Source organism: Oncorhynchus mykiss, chromosome 24 (assembly GCF_057628025.1).
Source record: "Oncorhynchus mykiss isolate SJ-2025 chromosome 24, ASM5762802v1, whole genome shotgun sequence".
In the NCBI taxonomy this organism is placed as follows: domain Eukaryota; kingdom Metazoa; phylum Chordata; class Actinopteri; order Salmoniformes; family Salmonidae; genus Oncorhynchus; species Oncorhynchus mykiss.
Window position 1 is genome coordinate 42,322,744 of NC_143045.1, and position 22,257 is coordinate 42,345,000.

Here is a 22,257-nt window from a genome sequence, read left to right on the forward strand (position 1 = left end):
TGAAATGTGCTGCTTTGTTTGTGGAATTGTCAAAAGATTGATACTGTTGATCATGTTGTTTTATTGAATAAGTTGTCCTCGATAGGGCTGAGCTCTGAGGCCTGTTCATGGTTTATACAGTATCTATCTCTATATCTATACAGTATCTATAGTATATATAGAGTATCTATATCTATTCAGTATATATAGTGTCTATAGAGTATCTATATGTATACAGTATTTATATATTTAAAGTATCCATATCTATGCAGTATCTATATTACATATTTTATAAAAACAAATATTTATTATTTAACCCTTATTTAACTATCCAAGTCAGTTAAGAGCAAATTCTTATTTACAATGACAGCCTACCCCGGCCAAACCCGGACGACGCTGGGCCTATTGTACACCGTCCTATGGGACTCCCAATCACGGCCGGATGTGATACAGCATCAATAGTATCTATATTATCTATATTTATACTGTACCTATCTCTATACAGTATCTATATTTATACCGTATCTATCTCTATATCTATACAGTATCTATATTTATACCGTATCTATCTCTATATCTATACAGTCTCTATAATTATACCGTATCTATCTCTATATATATACAGTCTCTATATTTATACCGTATCTATCTCTATATATATATATATATACAGTGCCTTGCGAAAGTATTCGGCCCCCTTGAACTTTGCGACCTTTTGCCACATTTCAGGCTTCAAACATAAAGATATAAAACTGTATTTTTTTGTGAAGAATCAACAACAAGTGGGACACAATCATGAAGTGGAACGACATTTATTGGATATTTCAAACTTTTTTAACAAATCAAAAACTGAAAAATTGGGCGTGCAAAATTATTCAGCCCCCTTAAGTTAATACTTTGTAGCGCCACCTTTTGCTGCGATTACAGCTGTAAGTCGCTTGGGGTATGTCTCTATCAGTTTTGCACATCGAGAGACTGAATTTTTTTTTCACATTCCTCCTTGCAAAACAGCTCGAGCTCAGTGAGGTTGGATGGAGAGCATTTGTGAACAGCAGTTTTCAGTTCTTTCCACAGATTCTCGATTGGATTCAGGTCTGGACTTTGACTTGGCCAGTCTAACACCTGGATATGTTTATTTTTGAACCATTCCATTGTAGATTTTGCTTTATGTTTTGGATCATTGTCTTGTTGGAAGACAAATCTCCGTCCCAGTCTCAGGTCTTTTGCAGACTCCATCAGGTTTTCTTCCAGAATGGTCCTGTATTTGGCTCCATCCATCTTCCCATCAATTTTAACCATCTTCCCTGTCCCTGCTGAAGAAAAGCAGGCCCAAGCCATGATGCTGCCACCACCATGTTTGACAGTGGGGATGGTGTGTTCAGGGTGATGAGCTGTGTTGCTTTTATGCCAAACATAATGTTTTGCATTGTTGCCAAAAAGTTCAATTTTGGTTTCATCTGACCAGAGCACCTTCTTCCACATGTTTGGTGTATCTCCCAGGTGGCTTGTGGCAAACTTTAAACAACACTTTTTATGGATATCTTTAAGAAATGGCTTTCTTCTTGCCACTCTTCCATAAAGGCCAGATTTGTGCAATATACGACTGGATTGTTGTCCTATGGACATAGTCTCCCACCTCAGCTGTAGATCTCTGCAGTTCATCCAGAGTGATCATGGGCCTCTTGGCTGCATCTCTGATCAGTCTTCTCCTTGTATGAGCTGAAAGTTTAGAGCAGGGGTGTCAAAGTCAAATGGACGGAGGGCCAAATAAAAAAATCAGCTACAAGACGAGGGCCGGACTGTTCGAATGTTCATTGAAAAAATTTTAAATGACGCATATAGTCTAGTGAACCTAATTGAACCTACTGAAAACCTAACAAATATATTACAATATGATCAGATAAATAAAGCAATATTTTCTTATGGCTCTGTCAGTAATCTTTAATTTTCAACAGACACAAAAGACAAATTTCCTTTATATAAATATCCCCATAACATGAACATTAAATGAAAGAAACCGGTATTCAAGGCACCATCAGTAGACTATATTTTATATTTTAGCAAAAGTGGGCTAAATTTACTTCAAAGAAAAAACAATAATAGCAATTTTCTATCATCCACTCAACTGAAATATTTTTAAAATATAATTGGATTGAAATACAAAAAAATAAAGTGCAAAAATCTATTAATCAAAAACAACACTTTGTTTAAGGAGAAGTAACATGCAGTGAAAACAAATATTAAATTTTAACTTTTAAACTTGAACTTAGTAAAAACTCTAAATATGTGATTGCACAGTAATGTTCACTTGTTTGAGGTTGAGGGTGATACTTGGTGGTGTCCCATCTTTTCCACAAGTTCATCAATGTTCGGGGTAAGGCTCTGAGCTGAAGAAATCCTCAGAATTGAGTGGAGGTGTTCAGCAGTAAGTCGACTTCTGTGTGATGTTTTGTTCAGGTTCATCAAAGAAAACAGTTGTTCACACAGGTATGTGCTGCCAAACATAGACAACGTTTGAGCAGCCTGGATGCGCAGCTGGGGCATTGTGCCGGGGAGGAAACGGGCAAACTCCGCAGCACCCACTGCCGCATATTTTTCCCTCAGTGCATCATTGCATTGGAGGTCAATCAACTCCATTTGGAGGTTTGGTGGTGAGCTTTCCACGTCAACAGCAAATGGGTTACCGAGCAGTTCCAACCTGCTTTTTTGTGCTTCAAAGTCAGCAAATCGGCGTCGAAAGTCAGTGGTAAGCATACCTATTTTATCAGCCAACTGTGTGCTCGGGAACGCACTGGTAGAGAGCTTCTCTTTCATGGTCTGGCAGCTGGGAAAGTGGCTCAAATTTTCTTTCCGCATCTGCGTCTCCCACAGAGTCAGTTTGGTTTTAAATGCCTTCACTGTACTGTACATATCAGAGATGACACGATCCCGACCCTGCAGCTGCAAGTTTATTGCATTCAGATGACTCGTAATGTCACACAGAAAAGCCATTTCACACAGAAACATTTCGTCTCGGAGTTGTGTTGTGTCTTTCCCTTTGCTGTCCAAGAATAGACAAATCTCCTCACGAAGCTCGAAACATCTTTGAAGCACCTTTCCCTGGCTTAGCCATCGCACCTCTGTGTGATAAGGCAAATCACCATGCTCCGTTTCTAACTCCGTCAGAAATGCCTTGAACTGGCGGTGATTCAAACCTTTGGCTCTGATAAAGTTAACTGTGCGCGTGATGATGCTCATTACATGCTCCATTTTCAAGGCTTTACCGCACAACGCTTCCTGGTGTATGATACAATGATAAGCTGTCAGCTCACCTGTCGCGTTTTCCTCTTGCATCTTTTCCCGTATCTTCGCCACCAGTCCGCTCCTGTGTCCACACATCGCAGGTGCTCCGTCGGTTGTCAAACCCACGAGTTTTTCCCAAGGCAGCTCCATCTCATTTACACATCTTGACACCTCTTCATACAAATCATGCCCCGTAGTTGTGCCATGCATAGGACGTAAAGCCAAAAACTCCTCTGTCACGCTTAGGCTGGAGTCCACTCCGCAGATGAAAATTGACAACTGGGCAATGTCAGAAATGTCGGTGCTCTCATCCACAGCCAAGGAATATGCAATAAAATCTTTTCCCTTTTTCACAAGCTGCTCTTTTAGATTGATGGACAACTGGTCTACTCTCTCGGCAATGGTGTTTCTGCTCAGACTCACATTTAAAAAGAGTTGCCTTTTTTCTGGGCAAACTTCGTCACAAACTTTAATCATGCAGTTTTTGATGAAATCCCCCTCCGTAAATGGCCGGGCTGATTTAGCGATCTCTTCTGCCAAAATAAAACTGGCCTTGACAGCAGCCTGGCCTTGTGATTTGGCTTTTTTGAACAGAGCCTGTCGAGATTTGAGGCCTCGTTTTAATTCCTCTGCCTTTTGTAGCCTTTGTTCCATGTCCATATTCTTGTTTTTGTCCGCGTGTTTCGTTTCATAATGTCGTCTCAGATTATACTCTTTCAGTACCGCCACACTTTCTCCACACAGAAGACACACAGGTTTTCCAGCTACCTTCGTGAACATATACTCCGACTCCCACCTTGTTTGAAACCCCCGGTTCTCAGTATCCACCTTCCGTTTTGCCATTTTTGATGGGTATCTGAAAGTTAATTTTACTGTGATGCTGACGACTGCTGTGCCAATAAATATTGAAATGAAGCAGCCTACTGCTCGGTGCGTCACCTTTGCATTGTGGGAAATGTAGTATTGGTGCGTGTAAAAGATCTGCGGGCTGCCGGCTTGCTGCGGGCCGGTTCTAATAATAAATCAAGATCATCCCAGGGGCCGTAAAAAACCTTCTTGCGGGCCGGATGTGGCCCGCGGGCCTTGACTCTGACATATGTGGTTTAGAGGGACGGCCAGGTCCTGGTAGATTTGCAGTGGTCTGATACTCCTTCCATTTCAATATTATCGCTTGCACAGTGCTCCTTGGGATGTTTAAAGCTTGGGAAATCTTTTTGTATCCAAATCCGGCTTTAAACTTCTTCACAACAGTATCTCGGACCTGCCTGGTGTGTTCCTTGTTCTTCATGATGCTCTCTGCGCTTTTAACGGACCTCTGAGACTATCACAGTGCAGGTGCATTTATACGGAGACTTGATTACACACAGGTGGATTGTATTTATCATCATTAGTCATTTAGGTTAACATTGGATCATTCAGAGATCGTCACTGAACTTCTGGAGAGAGTTTGCTGCACTGAAAGTAAAGGGGCTGAATAATTTTGCACGCCCAATTTTTCCGTTTTTGATTTGTTAAAAAAGTTTGAAATATCCAATAAATGTCGTTCCACTTCATGATTGTGTCCCACTTGTTGTTGATTCTTCACAAAAAAAATACAGTTTTATATCTTTATGTTTGAAGCCTGAAATGTGGCAAAAGGTCGCAAAGTTCAAGGGGGCCGAATACTTTCGCAAGGCACTGTATATGTAGTATATATATAGATGTAAAATGTAGCATTCAGACCCCTTGACTTTTTCCACATTTTGTTACAGCTTTATTCTAAAATTGATTAAATAAAACAAATTCCTCAGCAATCTACACACAATACCACATAATGACATCACAATACCACATAATGACATCACAATACCACATAATGACATCACAATACCACATAATGACATCACAATACCACATAATGACATCACAATACCACATAATGACAAAGCAAAAACAGGTTTTTATCATTTTTTGCAAATGTATTAAATATTTTAAAAAACAGAAATACCTTATTTACATAAGTATTCAGACCCTTTTCTATGAGACTCATAATTGAGCTCAGGTGCATCCTGTTTCCATTGATCATCCATGAGATGTTTCTGCAACTTGATTCAATTGATTGGACATGTTTTGGAAAGACACACACCTGTCTATATAAGGTCCCACAGTTGACAGTGAATGTCAGAGCAAAAACCAAGCCATGTGGTCAAAGGAATTGTCCGTAGAGCTCCGAGACAAGATTGTGTCGAGGCATAGATCTGGGGAAGGGTACCAAAACATTTCTGCAGCATTGAAGGTCCCCAAGAACCAAGAACACAATGGCCTCCATTATTAAATGGAAGAAGTTTGGAACCACCAAGACTCTTTTTAGAGTACATAAGTATTCAGACCCTTTCTAAAAACCTGTTTTTGCTTTGTCATTATGGGGTACTGTGATGTCATTATGGGGTATTGTGATGTCATTATGGGGTATTGTGATGTCATTATGGGGTATTGTTCGTAAATTGATGAGGAATTTTTTTTTAGAATAAGGCTGTAACGTAACAAAATGTGGAAAAGTCAAGGGGTCTGAATACTTTCCAAATGCACTGTATATCTATATCTACACAGTATCTATCACTATATCTATACAGTATCTGTTACTATATCTACAAAGTATCTATTACTATATCTATACAGTATATATCACTATATCTACACAGTATCTATTACTATATCTATACAGTATCTGTTACTATATCTACAAAGTATCTATTACTATATCTATACAGTATATATCACTATATCTACACAGTATCTATTACTATATCTATACAGTGTTGTGGAAGAATCAGAATTTGTTGGTAACATATGTAAGATGTTTTATATTCATCATATGTTTGTAAATTACTTCTCATCAAGAATGTTATTTTTGTATAATACTGTGGCAGGGTTATATCTACACAGTATCTATCACTATCTACACAGTATCTATCACTATATCTATACAGTATTTGTTACTATATCTACACAGTATCTATATCTATACACAATCTATATCTAAACACTATCTATCACTATATCTATACAGTATCTATCACTATATCTACACAGTATCTATCACTATATCTATACAGTATCTGTTACTATATCTACAAAGTATCTATATCTATACACAATCTATATCTAAACACTATCTATACAGTATATATTATTATATCTACACACTATCTATATCTATACAGTATCTATCACTATATTTAAAAAGTATCTCCATCTATACAGTATATATATATATATATATATATATATATATATATACAGTATCTATATCTATACAGTATCTATTACTATATATACACAGTATCTCTATCCATACAGTATATATATACAGTATTTATATCTATACAGTATCTATAAAGTGTATATATATATATAGTATCTCTATATCTGACCTGGTAACCCTCCTGGTTAATGATGATAACCATCTCGAAGGCATCTCCCTTGCTAAAAGGCATGTTGTGGATCTCCTCCTCTGAACCCCATTCCCCTTCCTGGCAGCTGTTGAACACCACCTTGTCCCAGTTGTCGAAGCGAGGGCTGAAGTGAAAGCCGATATCACTGCCCTCAGATTCTCCACACTGCAAGTTCATGTTGAACCTAAAGGGGGTGTTAGAGAGGACATGGAATGAACAGAGCGGACAACAAATAACACCGGTAGGGTCTGGAGTTTTTTCTCACCATTTGAGCTGACCGGACAGAACTTCAGAGCCCTAGTTATGTCAGGGATAAACGGCAGTGCTCTTTTCGAGGCAGAGCCCGAGTACATTTTTCCAAGGTAGTATATAGACTGGAAGCATTTATTCCGCTTGTACATGTTCATTGAAATGCATTCCAGGTGACTACCTCATGAAGCTGGTTGAGAGAATGTCAAGAGTGTGCGAAGCTGTCATCAAGGCAAAGGGTGGCTACTTAAAATGTTTTGATTTGTTTAACAATTTTTGGGTTTCTACATGATTCCATGTGTGTTATTTTATAGTTTTGATGTCTTCACTATTATTCTACATTGTAGAAAATAGTAAAAAATTAAGAAAAACCTTTGAATGAGTAGGTGTTCTAAGACTTTTGACAGGTAGTGTATATATCCATAAAAAAATTATGCTGATTCATGATTTCGACAGGCTGAGAAAAGCTGCCGGCCAGTCTGTCTCATCCAGACTCATTACTATAGGATAGCGTTCATTACTATAGGATAGCTGGAGATCAAATTTCAATATACATTTTTTGGGGGCAAATGTCAGAGAGACAGACACCAAGATCTTTTCAAATCTCCGCTGTAGAAAACTAAATGTTAGTCTAAAAGAAATGTGAGATAATGTCTAGATGTCTTTTACAGTGGAGATCAAGTTGATAAATTGCCTGGCTGGGCTGATGAGACGGTGAATTGTGCAGTCAGATGGAACAGAGTAAATATTAATTTAATCATCATAGATTTAGACTTGTCGAATAGACAACGGCCTGAATGCGGTTTTAACCAATCAGCATTCAAGATTAGACCCACCCGTTGTATAAAAATGTCATAACACATGTGCTCTCATTATTACTTTCATTAATGCCCATTCTAGAATGCTCTTCTAGCCAATCAGAAACTAGTATTCAACAATGCTGTGTTTCCTGGTTACATGGTCAGAAAAGGGATAAATACCACACCAAGCCACTGAGGCTCTTACTGTTCAGGTAATAACTTTTCTAACATAGCTGAACATATCATAGGGTACAAGGTACTCTTCCCTCGGGAACGACCCCATTATATACCACACCAAGCCCATGGGATCTTATTGTTTAGGTCACATTGTGCTCTTAGAGCAAAGAATAACTGTTCTAACATAACTGATGTGAAATACACAGCTTAATCTTCTATACTGAACTCAACACTGTCACACCCTGATCTGTTTCACTTGTCTTTGTGCTTGTCTCCACCCCCCCTCCAGGTGTTGCCCATCTTCCCCATTATCCCCTGGGTATTTATACCTGAGTTCTCTGTTTGTCTGTTGCCAGTTCGTTTTGTCCGTCAAGCCGAAAAGCGTCCCCCCCCCCCTTGCTCAATGTCATTTTCTATAGTTCCTTTGTTCTAGTTTCCACGGGTTTGACCATTCTGCCTGCCCTGACCCTGAGACTGCCTGCCGTTCTGTACCTATTGACTCTGACCTTTGACCTTTTGACCTGTCGTTTTGCCTGCCCCCTGTTCTAGTAATAAACTGTGTTACTTTGACACCAACTGCATCTGGGTCTTCCCCCTAAAACGTGATAAACACATCGACCATTGATGCAATTCTAGGTAATTTATTTTGTAATCGAACGCTAATTTACATAAAACAATAAGGAACATAAGCACAGTCTAAGAATGTGTAAACAAATTCCCTTGTTGTCGCTCAAACGTTACAGTCTGATAACGTGTAGCACCTATTAGCACCTATTAGCACCTACAGTCTGATAACGTGTAGCATAATTCCAATCCTCAGAGGCTGTGTGTTTCTCACCTGGTGATCTCGTGAGGGATGACTCCCTGGATGTAAACAGACATCCCTGATCTCAGCCCGCCGTAGATCGGCCCCACATAGGGGATACGCTGCACACAACACACAGTAATAATAATTTAACAACTATACACAAGTAGAGATGCAAGGCACTCTGGGAAATAATAACCGTTTAACAACTATACACAAGTAGAGATGAAAGGCAGTCTGGGAAATAATAACCATTTAACAACTATACACAATTATAGATGCAAGGCACTCTGGGAACTGTTCCTGTTAGATGTAATGTCAAAATGTAGATTTCTGCCTAAATAGACTCCCTAAAAGGAATTATTTATCATGAGCGGGCCATAAACAACACATAGTAATGCTTCTACTGCCAAAAATATGAAAATAATATGAAAACCAGCTGGCTCTGGTCTACTTATTGTCTCCTCCCCGCTCGCACCGCAATGACCAGAACATTTTTTGCCACTGAGATGTCTTGCTCTGGGGCACCGATGGGTGCAGAGATATTGGATATCATGATGAGCTGCTTAGGTTTCTGCCATAACAATGGGATTCGTTGTCCGCAGAGCGGAACGGCGGGCTGTCAAGCTTCCCGCCTGTTCCTCTCTTTGGATTGGTGGATACATCTCGCTCTTTTAAGACGTTTAAAAAAATATATATATATATTTGATGAGCGATGTTGACGTCAACGGCCTGTATTCAATGAAGAGTGAGATTTTATGCCTAATGACCATGCATCGACTTCTCGAATTTCAACAGTGACAATTCTAATATATACATTTTTTTATTTTCAAAGTTGCCAGGGTGTCACTAGCATCACACTTATATCAGTACTAACAACCTAAACATTACCAAACTTCTATTAGATCAAATAAGCATTACGTATCAAAATAGCAATTCATTTTTTATTTATTTTATCTTTGACTAAATTCGACACTCACTCATTGTTCTGCTATACAAAAAAAAAAACCCTCCTCATTTGTTTAATAATTTGATAATGCTTAACGTGGATAGATTTTGGACGGAGTAAAACTCTCTCGTTTCGCCTCGTCCTCCCTAATCGCAGGGTCGTCGATGACGTAGCGTTCAGCAAGGAGCTGATGGAAGAGCGGGAAGAGCAAATTAAATGTTAGGTGGGACATCCCAGCTTTAGGTAGAGTCAGATTTCACAGCCATAGTCACATAGGCGAAAGGTGAGCAAGACAACCGGAAACTATGGAGAAAAAAAGACAAAAAACTCAACAACAAAAAAATACAAAAATGTATTTGAACGTTCATCCAACTCGGGAATCCAAATCGGAAAAACTCAAGCATCTTTCTAGAGCTCCGACTTTCCGACCTGAAGATCTTTGACGTCACGATTTGACCTCGTTTATCTCTTTTAAGTTCCCAGTTGTCTTGAATGCCCCCATACTCCAAAGTTCATGAGAACTAGGGCTATCTCTGAATGCAATCCGTTTCGATGTACGGGGTCCACAGATTGATATATAAGCTAAAATGTCGGTTGGAACCGGTACCAGAACCGCTACTCCCAACTTTAAGGGAGTTTATATCCCAAGACGGTACATAGAGTAAAAGTGTAAAAGTGAAGTAAATGAAGAACGGTAGATTCAGACAATATCTATGATATCTGTATGCACTGGACAAGGAGACGTGCGACTCACAGGGTTGTAGACGGGCTGATAGCCAGGTGGCGCAACGAACATGATGGCTGTCACTCAGAGATCCACAGACAGACAGACGGAGAGACGGAGGAGAGGAGAGTCAGAGAGAACAGGAAACGGTCGCTGCTGGACGGCTGGTCTTATAGCGACTCAGAACCATGGGAGGGGAGGGGCTGGTTAAACAGGTTAGACAGAGTTAGAGACAGAGCTGGGTATGGGGAATGGGCCAGACCCATATTTTCATATCTGGCCTAGAATACGTTCTTTCCTGGAGCTACCAAATGTGTAATGTGATGAACTTGAAAAGCTATGAAAAGCCAACTGACATTTACTCCTGAGGTGCTGACCTGTTGCACTCTCGACAACCACTGTGATTATTAAATATTGGACCATGCTGGTCATCTATGAACATTTGAACATCTTGGACATGTTCTGTTATGATCTCCACCAGGCACAGTCAGAAGAGGACTGGCCACCCCTCATAGCCTGGTTCCTCTCTACCCGGCACAGTCAGAAGAGGACTGGCCACCCCTCATAGCCTGGTTCCTCTCTACCCGGCACAGCCAGAAGAGGACTGGCCACCCCTCATAGCCTGGTTCCTCTCTACCCGGCACAGCCAGAAGAGGACTGGCCACCCCTCATAGCCTGGTTCCTCTCTAGGTTTCTTCCTAGGTTTTTGGCCTTTCTAGGGAGTTTTTCCTAAAAAAATTACAACAAATAAAAAAAATAAAAACCGCAAGATTGAATAATACTTCAACAGGATTTCATGTATTGCAAAGAGGAAATAGCATCGGAGCTCCTAGTGTGGCTTTCCCTTTACTTTTTAATATGCAAATAGCAGCATTTGTAATGCAAATAGCAGCATCGGTTTTACTCCAACTACAATCTACCAGAGTTCACTGTATCAAATCAGACCAAACTTTATTAGTCACATGTGCAGAATACAACACCTTACCGTGAAATGCTTACTTACAAACCCTTAACCAACAGTGCAGTTCGATAAATAGAGCTAAGAAAATATTTAACAAATAAACTCAAGTTTTATGATTTATGTTTTAAGTAACCCAATAAAATAACAATAACAAGCATATATACAGAGGGGTACCGGTACCGAGTCAGTGTGCGGGGGTACAGGTTAGTAATGAGACTATATACAGGGATGTACCGGTACCGAGTCAATGTGCAGGGGTACAGGTTAGTAATGAGACTATATACAGGGGGGTACCGATACCGAGTCAATGTGCAGGGGTACAGGTTAGTAATGAGACTATATACAGGGGGTACAGGTTAGTAATGAGACTATATACAGGGGGTACAGGTTAGTAATGAGACTATATACAGGAGGGTACCGGTACCGAGTCAATGTGCGGGGGTACAGGTTAGTAATGAGACTATATACAGGGGGTACAGGTTAGTAATGAGACTATATACAGGGGGTACAGGTTAGTAATGAGACTATATACAGGGGGGTACCGGTACCGAGTCAATGTGCAGGGGTACAGGTTAGTAATGAGACTATATACAGGGGGGTACCGGTACCGAGTCAATGTGCAGGGGTACTGGTTAGTAATGAGACTATATACAGGGGGTACAGGTTAGTAATGAGACTATATACAGGGGGTACAGGTTAGTAATGAGACTATATACAGGAGGGTACCGGTACCGAGTCAATGTGCGGGGGTACAGGTTAGTAATGAGACTATTTACAGGGGGTACAGGTTAGTAATGAGACTATATACAGGGGGTACAGGTTAGTAATGAGACTATATACAGGGGGTACAGGTTAGTAATGAGACTATATACAGGGGGGTACCGGTACCGAGTCAATGTGCAGGGGTACAGGTTAGTAATGAGGCTATATACAGGGGGTACCGGTACCGAGTCAATGTGCGGGGGTACAGGTTAGTAATGAGACTATATACAGGGGGTACAGGTTAGTAATGAGACTATATACAGGGGGTACAGGTTAGTAATGAGACTATATACAGGGGGGTACCGGTACCGAGTCAATGTGCGGGGGTACAGGTTAGTAATGAGACTATTTACAGGGGGTACAGGTTAGTAATGAGACTATATACAGGGGGTACAGGTTAGTAATGAGACTATATACAGGGGGGTACCGGTACCGAGTCAATGTGCGGGGGTACAGGTTAGTAATGAGACTATATACCGGGGGTACAGGTTAGTAATGAGGCTATATACAGGGGGTACCGGTACTGAGTCAATGTGCGGGGGTACATGTTAGTCGGGGTAATTTGTACCTGTGGGGAGGGGTAAAGTGACGATGCACAGATAATAAACAGCGAGTAGCAGCAGTGTAAAAACAAATGTTGTTCAACAATCTTATGGCTCGGGGGTAGAAGCTGTTAAGCTTGCTGTGCGGTAGCAGAGAGAACAGTCCATGACTTGAGTGACTGGAGTCTTTGACAATTTTTTGGGGCCTTCCTCACCGCCTGGGGGGCCTTCCTCACCGCCTGGTATAGAGGTCCTGGATGACAGGAAGCTTGGCTCCAGTGATGTACTGGGCCATTCACGCTACCCTCTGTAGCTCCTTATGATCGGATGCCGAGCAGTTGCCGTACCAAGCAGCAATGCAACCCATCAGGATGCTCTCGATGGTGCAGCTGTATAACTTTTTTGAGGATCTGGGAACCCCATGCCAAATCTTATCAGTCTCCTGAGGGGGAAAAGTGGGTTCATAACTGTCTTGGTGTGTTTGGACCATGATAGGTTGTTGGTGATGTGGACACCAAGGAACTTGAAGCTCTCGCCCGCTTCATCCCTATCGATGAGAATAGGGACGTGTTCGACCCTCTTTTTCCTCTCCGTTGTCTTGATCACGTTGAGGGAGAGGTTGTTGTCCTGGCACCACACTGCCAGGTTTCTGACCTCCTCCCTATAGGCTGTCTCATCGTTTTTTTGTTGTGTCGTCAGCAAACTTAATGATGGTGTTGAAGGACATCAACCACCCGAGCCACTTCCTGTTCACACCGCTACCATCCAGAAGGCGAGGTCAGTACAGGTACATCAAAGCTGGAACCGAGAGACTGAAAAACAGCTTCTATCTCAAGGCCATCAGACTGTTAAACAGCAATCACTAACTCAGAGAGGCTGCTGCCTACATTGAGACCCAATCACTGGCCACTTTAATAAATGGATCACTAGTCACTTTATACAATGCCACTCTAAATAATGGCACTTTAATAATGTTTACATATCTTATATTACACATAGCACATGTATATACTGTATTTTATACCATCTACTGCACCTTGCCATGCCGCTCGGCCATCACTCATCCCTCTACTTACATGTACATATTCTCATTCACCCCTTTAGATTTGTGTGTATTAGGTCGTTGTTGGGGATTGTTAGATTACCTGTTAGATATTTTTGCACTGTCGGAACTAGAAGCACAAGCATTTCGCTACACTCGCATTGACATCTGCTAACCATGTTTATGTGACAAATAAAATTAGATTTGATACAGCCCAACAGGATGCTCTCAATTGTGCATCTGTAAACGTTTGTGAGGGTTTTAGGTGACACTCCAAATTTCTCCAGACTCCTAAGGTTGAAGAGGCGCTGTTGCGCCTTTTTCACCACACTGTCTGTGTAGGTGGACCATTTCTGTCTGTCTGTGATGTGTACGCCGAGGAACTTAACTTTCCACCTTCTCCATTCCTGTCCTGTCAATATGGATAGACCACCATAGTCCCTGTGCCCAAGAACACTAAGGTAACCTTCCTAAATGACTACAGACCCGTAGCACTCACGTCCGTAGCAATGAAGTGCTTTGAAAGGCAGGTAATGGCTCAGATTAACACAATTATCCCAGAAACCCTAGACCCACTCCAATTTGCATACCGCTCAAACAGATCCACAGATGATGCAATCTCTATTCCACTCCACACTGCCCTTTCCCACCTGGAAAAAGGAACACCTATGTGAGAATGCTATTCATTCACTACAGCTCAGAGTTCAACACCATAGTACCCTCAAAGCTCATCACTAAGCTAAGGAAGTAAACCTGATGGAGTCTGCAAAAGACCTGAGACTGGAACGGAGATTTGTCTTCCAACAAGACAATGATCCAAAACATAAAGCAAAATCTACAATGGAATGGTTCAAAAATAAACATATCCAGGTGTTAGAATGGCCAAGTCAAAGTCCAGACCTGAATCCAATCGAGAATCTGTGGAAAGAAATTAAAACTGCTGTTCACAAATGCTCTCCATCCAACCTCACTGAGCTCGAGCTGTTTTACAAGGAGGAATGGGAAAAAATGTCAGTCTCTCGATGTGCAAAACTGATAGAGACATACCCCAAGCGACTTACAGCTGTAATCGCAGCAAAAGGTGGCGCTACAAAGTATTAACTAAAGGGGGCTGAATAATTTTGCACGCCCAATTTTTCCGTTTTTGATATGTTAAAAAAGTTTGAAATATCCAATAAATGTCGTTCCACTTCATGATTGTGTCCCACTTGTTGTTGATTCTTCACAAAAAAATACAGTTTTATATCTTTATGTTTGAAGCCTGAAATGTGGCAAAAGGTCGCAAAGTTCAAGGGGGCCGAATACTTTCGCAAGGCACTTTTTCCTTTTATATAACAAGAAAATGAAATATTTTTTCACAATTTTTTTTCCCCTTCTTCACATGTTACTGTTATTTAACCATGAAAACTAGTAGTTTTGGGTGGATTATCCATGTGAAATAGGGCTATTTTGGCTTCTGGTTAGCCCCACTGCATAGTGGTGGGGGGGGGGGGGGGATCAGAATTAGCAAAGTAACATTGACATAATTAAAGTGTCTCGTTTTCAGAATATGCTTACTGATATGTCTTCCCTACAGACTCTGGTGTAGGCGATTGCACTTCCTCCCTCATATGGGCCTCAGTCACCTGGGGCCCAGAGAGGGGAGAGAGTCAGGCTTGTCTGTCACATGTCCCTGTTGCTAGGCAGAATATCAGAAAGGGAACATTTTTTCCATAGGGGAACGTGTATCTAGTATGAACCAAGTGAAGGGATGGCGTGAGCGTAGGAACCAATAACATTCCTTCACAGTGTCAGTGTGTCAGCACCTCTCCCCCCTAGCCCGAGGGGAGGGAGGGGGGTGAGTCTCCCTTTTCGTCCCCTTATCAGGGTGGAGACTAAGTAACGAAATACGTCCTTTTATGTTCTTTATGTTCTCTCTAATGGCAATATGCCTTGGCTACTGCTGTCTTGGCTAGTTGTTACTGTTTTATTTCACTGTAGAGCCTTCAGTCCCGCTCAAAATGTCTTAGATAGCTCTTTCATCCCTCCTCACACACATGCGGAGACCTCACCTGGCTTAACTGGTGCCTCCAGAGACTAAACCTCTCTCAACGCCTAGGTTTACATCCACTGTACTCACATCCTACCTTACCCTTGTCTGTACATTATGCCTTGAATCTATTCTACCACGCCCAGAAAACGGCTCCCTTTTTTCTCTGTCCCCAACGCACTAGACGACCAGTTCTTATAGTCTTTAGCCGTAACATTATCCTACTCTGTGCCTCTGGTGATGTAGAGGTTAACCGAGGCCCTGTACCCCCAGTTCCACTCCTATTTCCGAGGCGCTATCATTTGTTGACTTTTGTAACCGTAAAATCCTTGGTTTCATGCATGTTAACATCAGAAGCCTCCTCCCTAAGTTTGCTTTATCCACTAATTTAGCTTTAGCACACTCCGCCAACCTTAATGTCCTTGCCGTGTCTGAATCCTGGCTTAGGAAGGCCACCAAATATTCTGAAATTTCCATCCCCAACTACAACATTTTCCTCCAAGATAGAACTGCCAAAGGGGGTGGAGTTGCAATCTACTGTAGAGACTGCAGTTCTGTCATGCTATCCAGGTCTGTGCCCAAACAGTTCCAGCTTCTCCTTTTAAAAATCCACCTTTCCAGAAATAAGATTCTCACTGTTGCCGCTTGTTATAGACCACTCTCAGCCCCCTAACTGTGCCCTGGACACCATATGGGAATTAATTGTCCCCCATTTATCTTCAGAGTTTGTAATGTTAGGTGACCTAAACTGGGACATTCTTAACACCCCGGCCGTCCTACAATCTAAGCCTGATGCCTTCAATCTCACACAAATTATCATGGAACCTACTAGGTACAACCCTAAATCCGTAAACTCGGGCACCCTCATAGATATCATCCTGACCAACCTGCCCTCTAAATGCACACACCTCTGCTATCTTCAGCCAGGATCTCAGCGATCACCGCCTCATTGCCTGCATCCGTAATGGGTCCGTGGTCAAATGACCACCCCTCCCTAAAACACTTTAGTGAGCAGGCCTTTCTAATCGACCTGGCCCGGGTATCGTAGAAGGATATTGACCTCATTCCGTCAGTAGAGGATACCTGGTCGTTCTTTAAAAGTGCTTTCCTCACCATCTTAAATAAGCATGCCCCATTTAAAAAATGTAGAACTAAGAACAGATATAGCCCTTGGTTCACTCCAGATCTGACTGCCCTTGAGCAGCACAAAAATATAATGTGGCGCACTGCATTAGCATCGAAGAGCCCCCGCGATATGCAACTTTTCAGTGAAGTTAGGAACCAGTATACACAGGCAGTTAGAAAAGCTAAGGCTAGCTTTTTCAAACAGAAATAGCACAAACTCCAAAAAGTTCTGGGACACTGTAAAGCACCTCCTCCCAGCTTCCCAACTGCACTGAAGCTAGGAAACACTGTCACCACTGATACATCTACGATAATCGAGCATTTTTCTACGGTTAGCTATGCTTTCCACCTGGCTACCCCTACCCCGGTCAACAGCTCTGCACCCCCCACAGCAACTTGCCCAAGCCTCCTCCATTTCTCCTTCACCCAAATCCAGTCAGCTGATGTTCTGAAAGAGCTGCAAAATCTGGACCCCTACAAATCAGCCGGGCTAGACAATCTGGACCTTCTCTTTCTAAAATTATCTGCCGCAATTGTTGCAACCCCTATTACCAGTCTGTTCAACCTGTCTTTCGTATCGTCTGAGATTCCTAAAGACTGGAAAGCTGTTGCGGTCATCCCCCTCTTCAAAGTGGGAGACACTCTAGACCCAAACTGTTACAGACCTAAATCCATCCTGCCCTGCCTTTCTAAAATCTTTGAAAGCCAAGTGATCAAACAGATCACCCACCATTTCAAATCCCACCGTACCTTCTCCGCTGTGCAATCCGTTTTCCGAGCTGGTCACTGGTGCACCTCAGCCACGCTCAAGGTCCTAAACAATATCATAACCGCCATCGATAAAACACAATACTGTGCAGCCATATTTTTAAAATATTTTTATTTCACCTTTTATTTAACCAGGTAGGCAAGTTGAGAACAAGTTCTCATTTATAATTGCGACCTGGCCAAGATAAAGCAAAGCAGCTCGACACAAACAACAACACAGAGTCAATAATACAGTATAAACAAGTCTATATACGATGTGAGCAAATGAGGTGAGATAAGGGATGTAAAGGCAAAAAAAGGCCATGGTGGCAAAGTAGATACAATATAGCAAGTAAAACACTGGAATGGTAGATTTGCAGTGGAAGAATGTGAAAAGTAGAAATAAAAATAATGGGGTGCAAAGGAGCAAAATAAATAAATAAAATAAATAAATACAGTAGGAAAAGAGGTAGTTGTTTGGGCTAAATTATAGGTGGGCTATGTACAGGTGCAGTAATCTGTGAGCTGCTCTGACAGTTGGTGCGTAAAGCTAGTGAGGGAGATAAGTGTTTCCAGTTTCAGAGATTTTTGTAGATCTTCCAGTCATTGGCAGCAGAGAACTGGAAGGAGAGGCGGCCAAAGAAAGAATTGGTTTTGGGGGTGAATAGAGAGATATACCTGCTGGAGCGTGTGCTACAGGTGGGAGATGCTATGGTGACCAGCGAGCTGAGATAAGGGGGGACTTTACCTAGCAGGGTCTTGTAGATGACATGGAGCCAGTGGGTTTGGTGACGAGTATGAAGCGAGGGCCAGCCAACGAGAGCGTACAGGTCGCAATGGTGGGTAGTATATGGGGCTTTGGTGACAAAACGGATTGCACTGTGAGAGACTGCATCCAATTTGTTGAGTAGGGTATTGGAGGCTATTTTGTAAATGACATCGCCGAAGTCGAGGATTGGTATTCATCGACCTGGCCAAGGCTTTCGACTCTGTCAACCACAGCATTCTTATCGGCAGACTCAACAGCCTTGGTTTGTCAAACGACTGCCTAGCCTGGTTCACCAACTACTTCTCAGTTCAGTGTGTCAAATCAGCGGGCCTGTTGTCCGGACCTCTGGCAGTCTCTATGGGGGTGCCACAGGGTTCAATTCTCGGGCCAACTAATTTCTCTGTATATATCAATGATGTTGCTCTTGCTGCTGGTGATTCTCTGATCCACCTCTACACAGACGTCACACGAGCTTCCATGCCATACAACTTTGCTTCTGTGGTCTCCAACTGCTCTTAAATGCAAGTAAAACTAAATGCATGCTCTTCAACCAATCGCTGCCCGCACCTGCCTGTCTAGCATCACTTCTCTGGACGGTTCTGACTTAGAATATGGGGAAAGCTACAAATACCTCGGTGTCTGGTTAGACTGTTAACTCTTCTTCCAGACTCACATTAAGCATCTCCAAACCAAAATAAAATCTAGAATCAGATTCCGATTTCGCAACAAAGAATCCTTCACTCATGCTGCCAAACATACCCCCGTAAAACTGACTATCCTACCGATCCTTGACTTTGGCGATGTTGTTTACAAAATACCCTCCAACACTCTACTCAGCATTTTGGATGTAGTCTATCACAGTGCCATTCGTTTTGTCACCAAAGCCCCATATACTACCCACCACTGCGACCTATATGCTCTCAGTGGCTGGCACTCGCTTCATATTCATCCCCAAACCCCCTGGCTCCAGGTCATCTACAAGTCTTTGCTAGGTAAAGCCCCGCCTTATCTCATCTCAGCTCACTGGTCACCATAGCAACACTCACCCGTAGCACGTGCTCCAGCAGATATATTTCCCTGGTCACCATAGCAACACCCACCCGTAGCACGTGCTCCAGCAGATATATTTCACTGGTCACCATAGCAACACACACCCATAGCACGCGCTCCAGCAGATATATTTCACTGGTCACCATAGCAACACCCACCCGTAGCACGCGCTCCAGCAGATATATTTCACTGGTCACCATAGCAACACCCACCCGTAGCACGAGCTCCAGCAGGTATATTTCACTGGTCACTCCCAAAGACAACTCCTCTTTGTCCGCCAGCAGTTCTCTGCTGCCAATGACTGGAGACTTATATCTCCCTCACTAACTTAAAGCACCAGCTGTCAGAGCAGCTCACAGATCGCTGCACCTGTACACAGCCCATCTATAAATAGCCCACCCAACTACCTCATCCCCATAGTGTTATTTTAAATGCTTTGCTCCTTTGCACCCCAGTATCTCTACTTGCACATTCATCTTATGCACAGCTGTCACTCCGGAGTTGAATTGTTAAATTGTAATAATTTCGCCACCACGGCCTATTTACTGCCTTACCTACCTAATCTTACTACATTTGCACACACTGTATATAGACTTTTCTCTTGTGTTATTTAACTGTACGTTTGTTTATCCCATGTGTAACTCTGTGTTGTTTGTGTCGCAGTTCTTCCAGGCAGATTGTTAATACCTCCAGTTGTTTTAAACTTACTCATTATTGCCGTGATAAGTGGAATTGGTCATTTTTAACCTTTGAGCTATTTTCTTAAAGCCATTTCCTGATTTGTGCAGCTCAACAACCGTTTGTCACACATCATTACTGTATTCTCGGGTCTTTCCCATAGTGATGGATGACTATGGGAACTTAGTCTGTGTGTCACCTCATATTTATACCCCAGTGAAACAGGAAGTCACTTATTAAGTGTTCCTAATCACTCAGGTGAACTTAAAAAAACGTAAAATATGAAATGGAATATACAGTACTTCAGTTAGATTCTACTCATAAGAATTTCTAGTGGTGCAAATAAATGTGGCGCACGTGTTTCGGCGAGAAAAATCTGTACTTTATTTCACATTTATTTTTTTCTATAATTTTACTTCAATTAAAATGTATTTTGTGAATATTTTGAATGAAAGACCAAGAGGATAGATAAACAGCCCTTTTTACTCAAATTTACCAAGGGCGCCAATATTAGTGGAGGGCACTGTAGGTATCATATCCTGTGTGCTAACGTTAGCTGGCTAACTTTCAATCAGGTGTTTGATTGAATGGTGAGATTCGTTGTCATGGCTATGTGTAACGTCTGCTTCCAACTCACACTCTCAAACACGTAGATCCGCCTGAACGCAGCTCACTCTCCAGATCCCAATCACCTGAATTCTGATCACCTGTTCACACACCTGTTCACACACCTGTATGTCATTATCACACACTATTTAGTTCAGGTCTTTGCACCCCATCACTGTGAGGTATTGTTTGTTTTGTTACACGTCTAGTCGGAGCTCTGTTTATTTCCATATTAGTCCTCCTGTGTATCATCGTTTTTGTCCCTGGACCCAGTTACCTGCCCCTGGACCCAGTTACCTGCCCCTGGACCCAGTTACCTGCCCCTGGACCCAGTTATCTGCCTCCTCCTGTGTATGACCTTCTGCCTGCCCCTGGACCCAGCTACCTGCCTCCTCCTGTGTATGACCTTCTGCCTGCCCCTGGACCCAGCTACCTGCCTCCTCCTGTGTATGACCTCCTGCCTGCCCCTGGACCCAGCTACCTGCCTCCTCCTGTGTATGACCTTCTGCCTGCCCCTGGACCGAGCTACCTGCCTCCTCCTGTGTATGACCTCCTGCCTGTCTCTGGACACAGCTACCTGTCCCTGGACACAGCTACCTGTCCCTGGACCCAGCTACCTGTCCCTGGACCCAGTTACCTGTCCCTGGACCCAGCTACCTGTCCCTGGACCCAGCTACCTGCCCCTGGACCCAGCTACCTGCCCCTGGACCCAGCTGCCTGCCTCCTCCTGTGTATGACCTTCTGCCTGCCCCTGGACCCAGCTACCTGCCCCTGGACCCAGTTGCCTGCCTCCTCCTGTGTATGACCTTCTGCCTGCCCCTGGACCCAGCTACCTGCCTCCTCCTGTGTATGACCTTCTGCCTGCCCCTGGTCCCAGCTACCTGCCCCTGGACACAGCTGCCTGCCTCCTCCTGTGTATGACCTTCTGCCTGCCCCTGGACCCAGCTACCTGCCCCTGGACACAGCTGCCTGCCTCCTCCTGTGTATGACCTTCTGCCTGCCCCTGGACCCAGCTACCTGCCCCTGGACCCAGTTGCCTGCCTCCTCCTGTGTATGACCTTCTGCCTGCCCCTGGACCCAGCTGCCTGCCTCCTCCTGTGTATGACCTTCTGCCTGCCCCTGGACCCAGCTACCTGCCTCCTCCTGTGTATGACCTTCTGCCTGCCCCTGGTCCCAGCTACCTGCCCCTGGACACAGCTGCCTGCCTCCTCCTGTGTATGACCTTCTGCCTGCCCCTGGACCCAGCTACCTGCCCCTGGACACAGCTGCCTGCCTCCTCCTGTGTATGACCTTCTGCCTGCCCCTGGACCCAGCTACCTGCCCCTGGACCCAGCTACCTGCCTCCTCCTGTGTATGACCTTCTGCCTGCCCCTGGACCCAGCTACCTGCCTCCTCCTGTGTATGACCTTCTGCCTGCCCCTGGACCCAGCTACCTGCCCCTGGGCCCAGCTACCTGCCTCCTACCACCTCCTGTGGTCCTTCACTAATAAACACCTGCTGCGCCCTGCGCTTGAAACCAGCTCTCTGTCTCCCATCGTACTCATTAC

General features: G+C 43.2%; 1 protein-coding gene across 2 annotated transcripts in view; it reads right to left on the reverse strand.

Moving 5' to 3' along the window:
• The window catches only part of LOC118944071 (galectin-4), a 31,453-nt gene extending 20,841 nt beyond the window's left edge, over positions 1 to 10,612 (reverse strand). Inside the window, exons 1-3 of one of the 2 annotated variants that reach the window (XM_090218995.1) lie at positions 10,430 to 10,612; positions 8,760 to 8,848; positions 6,675 to 6,879 (exon numbers count right to left, since the gene is read on the reverse strand). In XM_090218995.1, the coding sequence (XP_090075121.1) occupies positions 6,675 to 6,879; positions 8,760 to 8,848; positions 10,430 to 10,471 (336 nt within the window). In that variant the 5' untranslated portion in view covers positions 10,472 to 10,612. The remainder of the gene's footprint in view (positions 1 to 6,674; positions 6,880 to 8,759; positions 8,849 to 10,429) is intronic. The other variant, XM_090218996.1, reaches the window with a different exon arrangement.
• Positions 10,613 to 22,257: the final 11,645 nt, after the last annotated feature.